The sequence below is a fragment of the Schistocerca gregaria genome, chromosome 1 (assembly GCF_023897955.1).
Source record: "Schistocerca gregaria isolate iqSchGreg1 chromosome 1, iqSchGreg1.2, whole genome shotgun sequence".
NCBI classification, from domain to species: domain Eukaryota; kingdom Metazoa; phylum Arthropoda; class Insecta; order Orthoptera; family Acrididae; genus Schistocerca; species Schistocerca gregaria.
The window spans coordinates 984,775,697-984,788,817 of NC_064920.1; the positions used below are offsets into that span (position 1 = coordinate 984,775,697).

At 40.8% G+C, this 13,121-nt stretch overlaps 1 protein-coding gene across 1 annotated transcript in view; it reads right to left on the bottom strand.

Moving 5' to 3' along the window:
* LOC126311686 (parathyroid hormone/parathyroid hormone-related peptide receptor-like) overlaps window positions 1–13,121 on the bottom strand; it is a gene marked incomplete at its 3' end in the record, with an annotated part of 548,841 nt that overhangs the window by 35,980 nt on the left and 499,740 nt on the right. Inside the window, exons 5-6 of the mRNA XM_049992236.1 lie at window positions 10,433–10,539; window positions 5,111–5,242 (exon numbers count right to left, since the gene is read on the bottom strand). Coding sequence (XP_049848193.1) covers window positions 5,111–5,242; window positions 10,433–10,539 — 239 coding nt within the window. The remainder of the gene's footprint in view (window positions 1–5,110; window positions 5,243–10,432; window positions 10,540–13,121) is intronic.

Below are 13,121 nucleotides of genomic sequence, written 5' to 3' on the forward strand. Positions count from 1 at the left end.
AGCTTTCTCTAAGTCTACAAATGCTAGAAACGTAGGTTTGCCTTTTCTTAATCTTTCTTCTAAGATAAGTCGTAAGGTCAGTATTGCCTCACGTGTTCCAACATTTCGGCGGAATCCAAACTGATCCTCCCCGAGGTCTGCATCTACCAGTTTTTCCATTCGTCTGTAAAGAATTCGCGTTAGTATTTTGCAGCCGTGGCTTATTAAACTGATAGTTCGGTAATTTTCTCATCTGTCAGCACCTGCTTTCTTTGGGATTGGAATTATTATATTCTTCTTGAAGTCTGAGGGTATTTCGCCTGTCTCAAACATCTTGCTCACCAGCTGGTAGAGTTTTGTCAGGACTGGTTGTCCCAAGGCCGTCAGTAGTTCTAATGGAATGTTGTCTACTCCTGGGGCCTTGTTTCGACTCAGGTCTTTCAGTGCTCTGTCAAACTCTTCACGCAGTATCGTATCTCCCATTTCGTCTTCATCTACATCCTCTTCCATTTCCATAATATTGTCCTCAAGTACATCGCCCTTGTATAAACCTTCTATATACTCCTTCCACTTTTATGCCTTCCCTTCTTTGCTTAGAACTGGGCTGCCATCTGAGCTCTTGATATTCATACACGTGGTTCTCTTCTCTCTCTTTGTCCTCTAGCCATCCCTGTTTAGCCATTTTGCACTTCCTGTCGATCTCATTTTTGAGACGTTTGTATTCCTTTTTGCCTGCTTCATTTACTGCATTTTTATATTTTCTCCTCTCATCAATTAAATTCAATATTTCTTCTGTTACCCAAGGATTTCTAGCAGCCCTCGTCTTTGTACCTACTTTATCCTCTGCTGCCTTCACTACTACATCCCTCAGAGCTACCCATTCTTCTTCTACTGTATTTTTTCCCCCTATTCCTGTCAATTGTTCCCTTATGCTCTCCCTGAAACTCTGTACAACCTCTGGTTCTTTCAGTTTATCCAGGTCCCATCTCCTTAATTTCTCACATTTTTGCAGTTTCTTCAGTTTTAATCTACAGGTCATAGCCAATAGATTGTGGTCAGAGTCCACATCTGCCCCTGGAAATGTCTTACAACTTAAAACCTGGTTCCTAAATCTCTGTCTTACCATTATATAATCTATCTGATACCTTTTAGTATCTCCAGGGTTCTTCCACGTATACAGCCTTCTTTCATGATTCTTAAACCAAGTGTTAGCTATGATTAAGTTGTGCTCTGTGCAAAATTCTACTAGGCGGCTTCCTCTTTCATTTCTTAGCCCCAATCCATATTCACCTACTATGTTTCCTTCTCTCCCTTTTCCTACACTATCTGAATAATTTCTTTTATTTCATCGTACATTTCTTCAATTTCTTCATCATCTGCAGAGCTAGTTGGCATATAAACTTGTTCTACTGTAGTAGGTGTGGGCTTCGTATCTATCTTGGCCACAATAATGCGTTCACTATGCTGTTTGTAGTAGCTTACCCGCATTCCTATTTTCCTATTCATTATTAAACCTACTCCTGCATTACCCCTATTTGATTTTGTGTTTATAACCCTGTAGTCACCTGACCAGAAGTCTTGTTCCTCCTGCCACCGAACTTCACTAATTCCCACTATATCTAACTTTAACCTATCCATTTCCCTTTTTAAATTTTCTAACCTACCTGCCCGATTAAGGGATCTGACATTCCACGCTCCGATCCGTAGAACGCCAGTTTTCTTTCTCCTGATAACGACATCCTCGTGAGTAGTCCCCGCCCGGAGATCCGAATGGGGGACTATTTTACCTTCGGAATATTTTACCCCAGAGGATGCCATCATCATTTAATCATACAGTAAAGCTGCATGTCCTCGGGAAAAATTACGGCTGTAGTTTCCCCTTGCTTTCAGCCGTTCGCAGTACCAGCACAGCAAGGCCGTTTTGATTAATGTTGCAAGGCCAGATAAGTCAATCATCCAGACTGTTGCCCCTGCAACTACTGAAAAGGCTGCTGCCCCTCTTCAGGAACCACACGTTTGTCTGGCCTCTCAACAGATACCCCTCCGTTGTGGTTGCACCTACGGTACGGCCATCTGTATCGCTGAGGCACGCAAGCCTCCCCACCAACGGCAAGGTCCATGGTTCATGGGGGGTAATTGGATGTATCGCATGGAAAGTATGTGATTCCGTTACCGCATTATCTGTACAAAATCTCTCCGCTACAAAATAATTGTAATTAATTACCTGTGGAAGACTGGTATCGCATCTGTTGGAATTCATGAGGCCTAGGTGCAGTATATTTATTACTTAGCATTATTGCGTAGTCTATAAAGAATATATATCTACCTGCCTTCTCACAATGCCTACAGACTCGCAAGAAAGTCACAGGAGTGTGATAATACATGCATGAATGAAGGCGTATTTGAAAATTATCTGTTGCCTTAACGTCTGCAGACGCGTGTGCAAGGCGTCAGGTGAAAGCGGAAAACCTGTTACGACCATACACTAGCCTGTTACAGCCGCAAAGACACCCAAACTATGGACTCGTTGACAATTCTCACTTTATTAATATCATTCTGATTTATGCATAAGACATATGCACTGATGGTGGTTGAATCAGAAACTAAAATAGGCCTCCTAAACAAAAACAAAAAGTTTACATGCCTGCAAAGATACAGAGGGCAATCACGAGGAATACACGATAACAAAACATCAACAACGCTATTTAAGCTACTAAAACATCTATGAACCATCCTCTAACTATCATAAAAACATTAGCAAGCACACATACACACCCATGAACATCCACCCCAATGTCAGAACTTAATGTCGGTAAACTGTTAGGATACCAGAGTTATAAAAAAGGCTATGGCACAGTACGTTTTCACTCGTTCAGTACACAAATGTAATGCTTATCTGGGTCATAATTTCTTATTACATATTAGGCGCAGACTTGATTCTGTGACTCTGTCTGTCGATACATCTGCTACTGATATGGTAATGTTAATAAACGATAATATCAGACCTATCAGACTATGAATGAGTATTAATCGTCAGTAAACAGATGACAATTGCTGCAAATCTACTAGAGGTGTACAGAGATACTATATCTAGTATTACATCAGTGTATGTGGTTCATGGGAAACTTCATTAGTTATACTAGAAGAATAATTAAGTTTAGTAAAGAACTGTATCAAAAATGATAGCGACCGATCTATGACAGGAAGGTGATGGCTTGACTTAATACAGATCTAGGAAACGGTGTCAATGAAAATATTAGGACAGGATCTGCAAAAATCATATAGTCAGTCAGTAACAAGACTGTCCATATTTCTACTAACTTTCATACTCTAGCGGAACTTGCTTGTAGAACCTTAAGGCCTATGCATTTAGACAAAGAACGTTCTTTAAGTGTAGTTTTTCCTATGGTTTACACTTCTCTTACAGCCCAGCGTTTCACTTCCACTGCGGACACCTTTAGCAGGTATTCAGATGGTAAAGTTCTCATTGTCACGAACGTACGTCTTAATACATACATTTGCGTCACTGATCTGCCCACCCGTACCCAACTACTACGCCACCAAGCTCTGTATATTTGCTGTCACTCTTTTAGTTAATAATCCGTGCAACACAGGTATGTCTGTATTTCGGAACACAATACATTGCAGTTGTTGCATTTGTAAGTATCTCTCGTTCTGAAATACCTTTTTTTTTTAGTTATACTGAATAGACGTGTAGCACCTGGAGATACTGATACTACTTTGACGTGGATAAATTGTTATCCAAATATACTAGAGAGATAATGGAATTTACAGCATGTGTATGCTTATTTCATATTGTTGATGCCATTGTTTCCGTTGTTTGTTGTTATTGATGTGGTTGGTGTTGGTTGTGTGTGAACACGCACGTGCGTGCGTGCGTGCGTACGTGCTTGTGAGAGTGTGTGTGTGTGTGTGTTTGTGTGTGTGTGTGTGTGTGTGTGTGTGTGTGTGTGTGTGTGTTGGTTGGTGGGTGGATGCATAGTTTTTTTCTTTTTTTTTTTTTTTTTTTTTGCAGGGATTAGACGAATATCAGCACAGCTGTTAAGCACGATACTTTTTGCAAAATGTACATCGAACTAAAGATTTAAAAGTCTACCATAAGTGTAAGCTTAACGCTTTTTCTGATATGTCCTTGGTACAATTACAAGTAAAATCGTTTTATGTAAATTTTAAAAGTTGTGAAATGGAGTACTTCAAAATAAAATGAGGTTCTTAGTTCACCCTCTCTCTTTCGTAGGCATATAAATTGACAGCTTTAATCTAATTTTAGTTTTATTAACAGGATGACAAAACTTCTGGGATTATTGGAGAGTAAAGTACCAAGCATTTCTTGTAGAACTTATTAAACTGTCAGCACTGTGACCAGTACAACACATTTAACGGCTTAAAATCTTATAAGATAGGAGTCTGTCTTACATACGTCTGACGAATGTGAAATTTCTCCTTCAATATTGACATTAGATACAATGAAGGCAAGTGGTATTCAATATTTCACTGGGAAATGAAGCGAATGGTAATACTGCTGCTGTAAATTCATAATGTTATTATAATTACATAGTCTTCCTGCACCTAGTGATACCCTAGGTTATTTATAATCAATTTTCAGAGGTCATGAGCTCTGATAACGTCTCAGTCTTTATTCGTAAAGCAGCATATATCATGAGATCAGCATGTAAGGATTTGCCGAACAATAGAGAAAAAGCATCAGTTCGGTAACAGTTTCACATTTTCGTCCGTCTCTGTCGGCTCTCAACATATTTTTCTTCATTAGTTGCAAATAAATACCTTAGCTTTTTTTAAAACTTACTACATACGAATCGCTGTGCAGATGAATGCAAATTCTCTCTTTAGAGTTATCGGAAACGTACTTAATTCCATATCTTGTAAAATTATGCGTTGATATGTAATATCCAAATCATAGAGAATATGGTTCCTGGTATACCTGATATTCCTCCATTACTAGTAAATTTTCAATATAATTTTATTAACTCTGTATGTAATGTAGTACAGAAGGACACAGCGAGTGTTATAATAGAAATTCATTGGCTATTTTATTTTTTAATCTGTTAAATATATTTTACAATTTAAAGAATAAAAAAGAATTACGTACCGCTAGAGTAGAATCATTAAGAGCTCCCGTAAAAGGCTCAGTCACAGTTGCGTACAAAGAATCGTAGCATTCGGAATAGTTACTCCATTGCATCCAGGTACCATTGTCGTGACAGAATCTTGTTGCATTTTGCTGAAAACATGAAAATTATCTTTTAGTTTCATATAGATATATTTCAAATTTGTATAAAATTGAATCAAACTACCTACGAAGATTTTAGGGACCACCAGGACCACCTGATAAAACAAATGTTTGCAGTCAATTTTGAATGAAACATTAATCAGGCAAAATAGCAGTTTGTGAAATGTAGCCCATACTGTAGTTTCAGTACAATAATATAAGCTTATAAATCATCATCCTGTGTGATTGTCGTCAAGGGCAATATTTATAGATTAGTCTCTCTTGAAGTGTATAAGAGCTGATAACCACCGTGTGCAATAGTAAGAGAAAGGAGCACAACTACTAAGTGTTTTAATTAAACTGGAATCCACTAAAGCAGCTTTTCTCTGTGTTAACAAAAATTATTCTGGAAACGTTTCGTGTGAGGCGTTAACAATTTGCTGTACAATGAAACAACTGTACTAGGATGAAATAACGCTATATATTCGAGGTATTGTCTTTAATCAGCTGTCAAATGAAATTGTTAAATTGTCTCATTTTCACATTCGTGACTTCCTGAGCAATTTCTCGTTTTGAATCTTTATAAAGTGTGTCCTAGTTCTTCCAGCATATCCTAGGGAATGATACTGAAATGCACTCTGTGACAAAAAAAGTTAAGTATCCATAAGACACAGTCGGATGCCAATGTAACATCTTACGTGTAAACACCTTCGGAGGGTCAGTAGATGATTACAGCTGTAATTTTCTGATTCACGCAAAGCGCCTACCAGTAATCATTGGTGTTGTTCGTGTTTAGTGTTGTTACCTCGCCTGATAGAGTATATACGGGGCGTGAATAGTGTCAGATGTTTAGTGATGACTGTTAAGCACATGGTGTTGCCGCGTACTCCTGTGAAACAGCGTTAAGAGCAATTGATACTATTTTAAGGTGCCTCATTATGGGTTTCTCTTTGGCCGAATAATCGAAACATGTAATATCCTGATGTGTGGTATACTCTGATGTGGCAGTGGCCTCATGTTGTGCTACATGGGAACGTGAGGGCAGACATACTAGTCGTCAAGTTCTGGTCGACAACGTCTTATTACCACACTGGAGGATGGCTATATTGTGCATCAGGCACATCGTACAGCCTTATACCTCCGCCTGCTGTCCGAGGAGAAGTAATGGACTGCCTACTACGTTCTGCGTCATCCTGCACCACTTGTCTGAGACTAGCAGCAACCGGTCTGCACACTTACCGGCCCATGAGTAGCCTGCTGTCAACGCCACGACACAAACGGATATGCAGTGACCAGGAAGCATTGACTACTGGTGAATCGCCTCGGTGCGGTGGTGAATCGCTAACCCAATGCTCGTACAAAACCATCCTCGGCGAGAATGGCGACAACATGGGGAAAGATCCCATTATTCCAATGTTTTGTACACGCTGCTAGCATCATGGTCTGGGAAGCCATCAGATATGGCTTGAAGTCACGGCTGGTAAGGCATGAGGGATATGTAATGCCACAAAGGTACATAACGAAAATCTTGAGTGTTCATGTCTGACATGCCACACGACTGTATTGTCGGGCCATTTTTCAGTAAGGCATTTCTCGCACACACATTACTCATGTAAGTACGAACTGTTAGCGTGATGTGACGGTAGTCCAGTGCCTAGCAGGATCCCCAGGTCTCTCCTCGAAAGAACATGTGTGGCATCATGTCCGACATGAAATCCGTCAGGAGCCTGTATCAATGATATCAGAGACGCCAATAGTGGAGCACCAGCTTGACTCAGGCTTTATGACACTTTTTCCAACCTGATCAGTGATTAGACCAAGGCCAGAGGCGGTGTAGCCCAATGCTAATAAATTGGCACATACTGCTAAGATATTTGAAAATTAGACTCGATTTTGCAGCCACTGAAACAACATCACCTATCCTCTCAGTTCGTGATGGTTCATTTCGTTTCCTCCCCCCATTATGGGTGCACACTTTTGTTGTCATGCAGTGTAGTAACTTCGGTTAGCTCGAGTGAAATATCATACAGAACGTTGGTACCAATCTTCTCCCAGGGAAAGGAACATGTCTATATCTTATAAAGCAAATGTTGCATGTTAGAAAAAATATATAAAACTATTAGGTAATATATGTTTTCAGTGGATAGGAGAGTTGTTAGTCAATTGGCTCTAAGCACTATGGAACTTAACATCTGAGGTCATCAGTCCCCTAGACTTAGAACTACTTAAACCTAAGTAACCTACGTACATCACACACATCCATGCCCGAAGCAGGATTCGAACCTGCGACCGGGGAAGCCGCTCGGTTCCGGACTGAAACGCCTAGAACCGCACTTCCACATCCGCCGGTTCACAATTCCCGTTATTAGTCTAGAAAGTAATTAATGATCAATTGGACGTCCACGTGAAGTTCTTACGATTATAAGTCGACGGAGACCGAATGACCGTTCAGAATGGTTCAAATGGCTCTGAGCACTATGCGACTTAACTTCTGAGGTCATCAGTCACCTAGAACGTAGAACTAATTAAACCAAACTAACCTAAGGACACAACACACATCCATGCCCGAGGCAGGATTCGAACCTGACACCGTAGCGGTTGCTCGGTTCCAGACCCGAATGACCGTGAAATAACTAGTAATCAACAGCGAGGAGGATGCTCTCAATAATTTAACCGTGATGGCATTCAATATCAGTGACATAAAATTTAGCGAGTTTATCACGGATCTGAAATGTGAATTGATCAGTGTGAAGTTAAGCGTCAAGGGTCGGTCAACAATTGCAATCAGATATTTTTACTGGTCGCTTGGGGGAGGAGTTGTAATGGTAGACAGCTTCATCTATTGTACAAGATTACTCTGCAACTCACAAGTTAATGCTTCGCAGAGGGTTCTAAGAACCGCTTTCAAGCTGTTTTTATACCATTCCACTTTCGAACAGTGCGAGGAAAACGCGAACACTAAAATCTTTCCGTGAGAACTCTGATTTCTCCTATTTTATTGTGGTGATCATTTCTCCCTGTGTAAGTGGACACAAAAAATTACACTAACGGAAAAACGTCGCAACGCGATAAGGTAATTAATGTAAAGCAAGGGAATTTCGGGAATATATCTGTCTAGAAAACATATGTAAGTGATTCACATTGCAAGCTCACAGGTTAATGTAACCGCGAGATATGCCACTGCTACTGTGAAAATCTGAAGTACTAATAACCGGTGTAACCGCCAACATGTTGAATGAAAACTTGTAAACGTGCATACATTGTTGTCGACAGGTGCCGGACAACAGTTTGTGGGTTGGAGTTGCATGCCTGTTGCTTTTGGTCAGTCAATACAAAGACGATTAATGCTGCTTGTGGATAATCCTGGAGTTGTAGTCCGATGATGTGCCAAAAGTGCTCAATTGAACAGATATTGTGATCAAGCAGGCCAAGGCAACATGTCGACACTCTGTCCAGCATTGGGTTACAGCAGCGGTATGTGGGAGAGCGTTATCCTGCTGTAAAAAATCCTGTGGAATGATTTTCATGAATTGTAACACAATAGGTCGAATCGCCAGATTCACATACAATTTGCCGGCCGGTGTAACCGAGCGGTTCTATGCGCTTCAGTCTGGAACCACGCGACCGCAACGGTCGCAGGTTCGAATCCTACCTCGGGCATGGATGTGTGTGATGTCCTTAGGTTAGTTACGTTTAATTAGTTCTACGTTCTAGGGGGCTAATGACCTCAGATGTTAAGTCCCATAGTGCTCAGAACCATTTGAACCATTGAACCATTTGACATACAATATGGCAGTCAGGGTGCCTGGGATTACCACATGTGTCCTCTTGGTGTCATACGAAATCCATATGCACACAGACATGTTGGTTACAGCCCTCAGCTGGCCTCCTGTTAACCAACACATAGTTATCACTGGCAACTAGGCAGAACCAGGTTTCATAAAGACCTCCTCCGTGCCCTTCAATGAGCCCTTTCTTCGTACAACTGATGTCGCAAATGGCCGTAGCTTAAGATCATTGGAATGCACTGGTAGTGAACGATTCGTAACAGTTCGTTTGTGTCACTGCGGTGCCAACGCCTGCTCCAATTGCTGATGCAGATTCAATATATGGGCCAGAGCCATACACTGAACCCAATGATATTCCCTCTCAGTAGTGCCACGTGGCCGTCCAGATCCCGGTCTTCCTCCGATCAGACGTTCTCGCGACCACCGCTGCCAACGATCATCTACAGTCGCTACATTCCTGCCAAGTCTTTCCACAACATGGCAGAAGAAAAAACCAGCTTCTCGCAACCCTATTACACGACCTCGGTCAAACTCTGTGAGATGTTGATAACGGCGTCTTTCGCCCATTAAAGGCATTCTTGACTAATATCATCTCACAATGTCCAATCTCAAAGGAAACCAACTCTCACGTCTGTTACAGCGCGCATTTAAAGAAAATCCGATTTGCATCCTCATGGTGCCACTACTCTGCTGCGGCTAGCACGACATTTAAGTAGACATCATCTTCATGATGTAGAAACACGCCTAACCACTTTCATTTCTTCCCTCTTCACATTGTTAGGTTCATAACATTCTGAACAGCATGGTGGTGAGCTGGTATGACATGGGCATAAAAAAACTGCCACACCGCATACAAGAATGCATCGACAGAAATGGTGATTATGTCGAAAAATAGTTAAATGTTCAATCTGTAAACTGACGTAAACCATTGTAGAAATAGACGGGTCTATGTACTTATAAAAAATAGGAGACCTTACTTTTGGGATTACCCGCGTATATAATATGAAGAATTTGCACACACCTCTTACCATTTTTTGCAACACTATTTCTCGATTAAATACAGATTAAGCTCTCAGATAAATTTTGTATTTGGGTAACAAGTCCAACGAATTTTAGCGACCAAATTAGATCTTGTTTCTATATGATTTAGTAGATAACTATGAAAAAAACGTAAACAAAATATAACAGTATTCAAGAACCAGTCAACGTAGCCTTATTTTCCGAAGAAATTACGTTATATTCAATTTCATTGATGTTAATTCTTGCCTTAATTCCTGAATGTAAATGGTATTCTGAAAAATTTCTTTTAGCAAGAAGAAGAAATTAAACTGCAAAATGAAGTATATGAGCTCAACAGAGGAACAAAAACAGGGTCATAAGAGGTCAACAGAGGAAATAAAAACAGAGTCAGTACCTTAGGATCAAACCCGAAGAAATATCCTGGGCACGGCAGAATTTGAGTTTCTCCAGGCTCTGTCTCTGGCCAACACAGTATCTGGTCCCATGTTGGTTTGCAAGTACCTGAAACAAAAGAGTATAAGTAACTGCTAACCGTCAACAAGTAGATCATATTGTTACATTTTAAATACTTCTCAACATTTGGAAACAAAAAACATAAATAATTCAGAGTTAAATCTTGAGCGTACAAGAGATACGTCCCTGCAGTCGCACTATTCTCTGAGCCCTCGGTGGCCCAATTAGATAGAGCGCCTGCCATTTAAGCAGCGGATCCCTGTTTCGAGTCCAGGTCGGGGCACACATTTTAAACTGTCCCCTTTGATGTTTATCAACGCCTGTCGGCAGCTTAAGATCTTGATTTAATTATCTATTCATTCTAGGGAGCTGCACGGCCACGGTTCGGACATGTCCAATAGAACATATACCACCTTCACATATTCGTGTGTTACGTCGTTACGCTGTGAACAACGACTTCGGGAAACAGGAAGCTTGGGAAGGCGCAGCAGTAACAAACGAAGTCATGCAAGAAGAGACGAGGCGCAGGTGTTTCTTTCAGCTGCAGTACACAACGATCCATATAACTTAAGAGACGTTGCTGCAGTCTCTGGTATCACCCTCACATTTGTGTGGCGTACAGTACAGGGTCACAGATTGCACCCGTACCACCTGTCACTGACCCAAGAGGTACATGGGAACAGCTTCAATCGCAGAGTTACTTTCTGTGGATGGGCCATGCGAATTTTCACTCTGGACTCCTCAGGAAGCGTTCCGTTTTCCGGTGAGCCCTCGTTCGCAAAATTATGGTGCAGTGAACCGTCGTAACATGCACTACTTGGCCGCAGACAATCCTCAGTGGTTACGATCCATCGAATATCAACGTCTGTGGTGTCTTAATGTATGGTGTGGAATCCTTAACTGACCGGTGACATGTATTGGGCGTTTATAGTCTACAGTTTGAATGCTCTCCTTGAACATGTGTATCTATACATCAGAGTCCATATGTCGATGCAGCACGATGGTCACCCAGCACAATTTGTTTATGTTGCTGTGGAAGAACTGAACAACAGGTTCCCTGGAAGATGGTTGGGGCGCTGTAGTCCTCATGAATGGCCTGTTTAATACAACTAAATTTATTTTTGTAAGAATATCTAAAGAATCGTGTTTATGTCACTGAGGCTATAATCCCAGATGATCTACAACGGCGCATAGAGGAAGAGTGTCTCTCCGTGACACGGGCAACGTTATATGTCGCCCGCACATCCCTTAGAAGGCGCGTTGCGTTGTGGACACACATTTGAAAACCTCATTTAAATCAACATTCCACCGCCAGTACATCCCTCACCACAAATTCACGTATTTTGTACAGCGTCTGGTATCCGCCCCTGCTATTTTGAAGGGTTGTAATTCCCGAACTAAACGTGATACGAGTGTGATTTAAACTGATTTATACACAGCTGATTCACTTTTGTTGCTGTACATAGATGTACAGATAATGTCCGTCCAAACGTTTATGAAAGTATAATGTAAAAATTTGAAGTTAAACTGTTAATAATTTTTAGAAATTTATGTTAACAACTTTTCTCCGTTATATGATATACATATTTATATACTACATACATTAAAAAGGATATAGCGTATTTGCGTCCAAAGGTTTGTTAGGGTATTGTGTAAAAATATGAAGTAAATCGTTAAAAGACCTCGAGATTTGAACTAAATTCTTTCCCCTTTATATAGTATGTATGTATTTGTATAGAATATAAATTAAAAACATGTAGTCTAGGTCCACTGGACGTTTATTAGAGTACTGTTAAAAGTTTTAAGAAAAGAGGTCAAGAACGTTTCGAGTGTAAGCTTATACACCATATATATTAAAAATGTATAGCTCATGTCCGTCGAAACGTTATTAGAGCGTATAACTTTTCGAGTTATTTGGTAGCAGTTTTAATTTACAATTTGTCTTCATTTATATTAGTGCCCCAGAGGAAAGGCTGGTTTTATTGACACCGTTTATGCTACCCCGTGAAGCCTCTTTGTGTCGATACAGAGGAGTGTCTGAAATGTTTTCCTCGACCATTCATAAAAAATCACGTGATTTCAACGGTCGGCGTCACAGATCTGCACACCATCGCAGAGGCATCTAAAGAAGATAAGATGTAGGTAAGGAGTGATGTGGTGACCCTTCAATCACGCGACAAGTCCACGGTGGAGCTGAACAGAATTGTTGTGAAATTTGCGGCGACCGTGACGGGTGACGACATTAATCCTACTTACAACTCACATTAACTTCTGAGCTGTGATCTTTTTTTCGCATGTGTCGACACCTTGTTGCTTGAAGCGTCAGTTCGTGGGTGATGTCGCAGCGCACCACGCTTTAGCGCCTTTAAGGAGGAACGTTGTACACACCTTTGAGCCAAATTTGAAACTTCTGGCCAAAACAATCTCGGGCTTTCGAAAAATGATCCCTTAATTGTTTTGCGCAGTATGTATTCAGGGTGAGGTATGGGCACCTGGTTCACAGAGCGAGCGTACTGTACTTCCAAAAGATTGAGCTCTTCGGCTGAATGAGGCTTTAAAATAGTTCACATGCTAGCGTATTTAACGTTCATTAAGTCTGTTCTATGACTTTCAACACGAGAAATGATTTT